The sequence below is a fragment of the Bactrocera latifrons genome, unplaced genomic scaffold (genome assembly GCF_001853355.1).
Source record: "Bactrocera latifrons isolate USDA-ARS-PBARC rearing strain unplaced genomic scaffold, ASM185335v1 scaffold_427, whole genome shotgun sequence".
In the NCBI taxonomy this organism is placed as follows: domain Eukaryota; kingdom Metazoa; phylum Arthropoda; class Insecta; order Diptera; family Tephritidae; genus Bactrocera; species Bactrocera latifrons.
In genome coordinates, this window is record NW_017537076.1 from 53,722 (window position 1) to 58,468 (window position 4,747).

General features: G+C 33.3%; 1 protein-coding gene across 1 annotated transcript in view; it reads left to right on the forward strand.

Moving 5' to 3' along the window:
- LOC108972799 (Ig-like and fibronectin type-III domain-containing protein 2) overlaps positions 1 to 4,308 on the forward strand; it is a 42,685-nt gene extending 38,377 nt beyond the window's left edge. Inside the window, exons 16-17 of the mRNA XM_018939613.1 lie at positions 1,790 to 1,815; positions 2,905 to 4,308. Of these exons, the coding sequence (XP_018795158.1) occupies positions 1,790 to 1,815; positions 2,905 to 2,980 (102 nt within the window). The 3' untranslated portion in view covers positions 2,981 to 4,308. The remainder of the gene's footprint in view (positions 1 to 1,789; positions 1,816 to 2,904) is intronic.
- The last annotated feature ends 439 nt before the right edge of the window (positions 4,309 to 4,747 follow it).

A 4,747-nucleotide genomic window follows, 5' to 3' on the forward strand; every position in this document is an offset into this window, starting at 1 on the left:
TTAGCAGGGGGCGGGGCCACGCCCACTTTTCCAAAAAAATTACGTCCAAGTATGCCCCTCGCTAATGCTAACCTTCTTATGAAGCCAATATATACGTGTACCGAATTTCATCATGATATCTCAATTTTTACTCAATTTACAGCTTGCACGGACGGACGGACAGACGGATTTCAACTCTACTCGTCACCCTGATCACTTTGGTATATACAACTCTATATCTAGCTCTTTTAGTTTTAGGACTTACAAACAACCGTTATGTGAACAAAACTGTACTATATACTCTTTAGCAACTTTGTTGCGAGAGTATAAAAACAAAAGGCAGGATTCGCTTTGCAACAAGGCTGCTGCTAAGTTAATACCGATGGCGCCAAAATAATGTTATCTGTAGCATTTTGTAATTAATTTAATGTGACTTTTTCTAACAGCTGACAACTATTATGCGGAACCACAGAAATATATAGAGTACATACAAACAAATTGAATTTTATGTTTCATTGTGCAGCTTTGATAGTATTTGTGTAATAGTTTTTAGCTGATGCCTGACATACATGCCTATTTATTCCTTGGATTAGTAAACGAGACGTGTTGGCCGCACATAGTATGTCTTTATTAAGCTGAAATAAAGTACTTCGTGCAAATAGAACGAAGAGTTGTATATTGTATATATTCTCATATAACTGGTTAAATGTAAGAGAGATGCTAACATAAAAGTTAAATTCAACTAATTTAATAAAAGAGAAAGTGACGTTACCTAGCATATGGCACAACAAACATCGCAATCCAAAAGCTCATTTAATTTATAGCATTACGCTTATACCACCTGCCTTTTCGATAGGTCTCTCTTCACAGTTTTGTGATTAAAAACCATAAAATGTTAAATACTCTTCTCCACTATAATTTGAATAATCCAACCTTTGCAAAATTTTGGAAAATCATCGATTTCATGCTAAATATATTCAGAAGCGCAGGTGCAAGTACTTTTACATATTTTTGAAAAACATAAGAAAGACTTAGGACTTAGGATACCAAGTATTATTAAATATTATCTACTCATAACAAGTCCCAGAGATCTTTCCTCAAATAATCGTTTACAGTAAAAAATCTGACAAGGGTGTATAATATACTAACTAAACTAAATCCGATCAAAAAAATTTATATGTGGTTAGAAAACTTTTTGTGTTTTAACATAAAGGATTCAGACTTGAGAGCTGTGGCGTAAACGCAGCCGAAATAGGAACCAACCTTCAAATTTTCTTATATGTAGATAGCGTCTCATTAGTGTTTGGTTGGACTGTAGTTTAGGCTCGTAATACAATTTTCTAAAGCTTTTGTAGAACAACGACCAAATCGACCAATTAGAGGTCTCATAGAAATATGCGCAAAGGAAATCAATATGTAAGTGAGTCAAGAAAGTCACCGTCAGTTAGTAAGAATTATTATAACTGCAAAGCCGACATATTGTAAATGGAGAAGGACAAATTTTTTGCATCCCAGTATATGGATTTTAGCAAGCAGATTTTTCAGAATTTCCAAACTTACTCAGTTTTTCAGTGACAGTAGCTCTTTATTTAGGCTCCAACTTCAAATAAACAATAAACCAAGCTAGATATTTTTCTGAATAAAATTATTAGATATGTATGTGCTTGAAATGAAAAAGCTTGAGTTGTTGTAAGAACTTGATGATTTTAGCCCTTTTAACATTTTAATTATTCCTTCGTCTAACTAAACTGATATCCATGTTGTATTTGTTTTTTTGTATTACGCTGTCATATGAAATTGGAATCCACAGACGCTTTACGAGTTAAAGTACAGTGGGTAAGTACAACTAAAAATGTATTTAACATATTTTTATAACTAAATATGTGTATATAACAAACTAGAAGTAGTAACCTTATCAAAAACCAAAGCAAATTCGGTTGCACCTAGCTATAAAAATTATCATTAATAAAAAAAAAAAATCGTCCACATGATTTGTTCGGTCCTTTGTGGTATGCTATAGAAGTCCAATTCAAACAACTTAAACGGAGATTGTGTCCTTGACTTGGAAAATAATTCTGATAGATTATTTAAAGTGAGCTCACCTCAAAAAACAAGATGCTATGTATTGGTTTGTCTCTTTGCATGACAGCTACATAAATATGTATATGCCATAATGGTTCGGTAAGAACAAATTATTTGGAGATCTCAGCTTTGCCTTGGACTTATATTTGCCCAATTTTGTGAAGATATCTTGTCAAATAATGACCATTTCGAACGGTAGCTATATGCTTTTTGGAGAGAAAAGGACGTGTGCGAAATTTCAGATGAATAAAAAAAATAAAATAAAAATTAAAGTCTTGTTCGCAAATATACTCGCAGACATGACTAAATTTATTAAGTTCGTCACGCTATTCATTTGAATGTATATACTAATATTTTATAGTGTCTTCGACATTTCCTTCTGGGTACAGCAAATTCGTGCTAAACTTCGTATAATCTGTTTATGGTATAAGAAGTTTGACTTATTGTTTTATATTTCCAAAACCCAGCATATCTACTTTAATTCAGTCAAGCCTGTGATCTCTTAAACTGATTTGTATCATTTTTTTGACACTAATTGCCTTGAACTTTATTATTTATTATAACATTTGGAATTCCTAACAACTAAAAGTTGTGACTTATGACTGTTTAAATTTGTATATAGTATTTTTCTTACCTTATCAAGTCAATAACAATGTTAATGCTCATTAAATTAACCATCTTCCTCATTGTTTTGCTTCAATATTTGCATCGAGCAACCTCATAAATGCGGCTACTTTTGCGTAATTGATATTTCTGTTACTTTCACTCACTCTTCCCCATATTCATATATGCAAACTCTTGCCCACACTTTCTGTCACGCTCTCTTTGCTTTATTTATTGCAGGCCTACGAATTTTAATTACCAGCGCCAATGGCCATTAGTTTTGCGTGCTTCGGCAGTGGGCAACAGCAGCGCGTAGTCAAGGAAAAAGCGACAGAAATAGGCAAGTGAAACGTGGACGAGCCAAGGAGCAATTAAAGATCTAGTGAAAGTATAAAAGTTGGCCGAAAAAGCGGGCGAAGGTGGTTCGGTGGTTCGGTTATTGGTGTACAAGCGGCATACATGTTTTTGAGGCATTAGTTAGGTGTGGGAGTACCTATGAATAACAGCAATGGAGGCAAGCAAAGCAGCGAAAGAATGTAAATGGAAGCGAGACGCAGCTAATCGCCTAGCAATGATTGAATGCTTGGCAGCTGCCATTTGAAGGAGTAAAAAGCAGCGACATTTGGTTTTTGAATATTAGAGATGTTCTAAGAATTGTTTGAAAAAGTTAATTGGAAAAAAAAAAAAAAAAACAGAAAAACGATTATTATTTTCAATACGGCCATATTATACTGTTATGTGTAATTAGTGGAATTTACATACAGTATATGTAAAAAGAGTAGTAGATTCACCATTTCCTGTGGGTCCAACACATTTGTATATACAAATTTCGAAATCCAAATTTTTAAATTTTTTTGAATTTGTTTGAGAATTTTTACTTTTTTTTATGGAATATTCTTGTTGAAACACAGTTAGCTATTCATGCAATATCATATTTATAAAAAAGTTAAGAATCTACTCATTTAAGGGTACCAGGGTATCCCTAATATGAACCTAAAACAAAGTTGCTCAATTATGGAGTACTTTCTTTTCCCGTTCAACGTGTTTCTTTCACGGTTTAAGGACATTATTGGCCACGTGCTATAGGGTGGGATAAAATATATACAGGTATTTTGTCACTTTATTTCGTGGTTGGTAGATAAATTCATGAAGATGCAAAATTATGTCTTAAACAAATTGAACTGCAATAACAAGTTGAATGGTGAGAAAGAATGTATTTGTGGATAATTCAATTTCCCACAATATGTGCGAAACTGTTTTTTTCAAATAGTATATAATGAGATATGAATTTTTGATGTGGATGATCTTTCTAATGATATGTGGAGGTCATATGAGAAGAGTATATTTTGGCAATGTCTACCAACCAATTCTGCAGTTTACAAAGTGAAAATAATAATCTATTTTTTTTAGCCCACCCAAATCACTCACCGACCAAAGGGCCGCCAACACATTGCTTTTGGCACTTGAGCTTCTTGCAATTGTAGCTGTTGTTTGTATATTTTATAATTTAATTCTAATTTTTGCTGCTCTTAGCGCTTGCCACACAAATCAAAGTCTTCACGTTAACTTGCAATGCAGACAAGTGTTGTTTATTTTTTGTTTTTTTTTGTGGTATTTGCTTTGATTTTGCTTTACTCACTTATTTTTATGTGTGAATAAATTGAATTACAATGATTTAATTTTAGTTGTAAATTTACACATACACACTATTACAATGAAAGCATATGAATATGCGTACATGTGTACGCAATTACGAAGTAAACGAGCATTTGCTTAGAAATGTACAAATCAACGAACGATAATAAATGTAAAAAATTATTTGCAAGAGATACGAAGTGTTTTCATTTAACAGTATTGGCGAGGTGAGTATTTGGGTTGACGGGGCGTATGAGTAACATATCTCAAACTGCCTTCGACCTTCTTATTACATTAAATGCGAAGCGTCTTTACTTCAGATACAATTTGTTTCAATATGAATATGAATGTCATTGAGATAGAGAAGTGCTCTTAGTGTTATGGATATTGCTGCCGCTGGCGTATCAATTGAGGAAGACCCAAATCAGCCGGTCACACGTCGTGGATT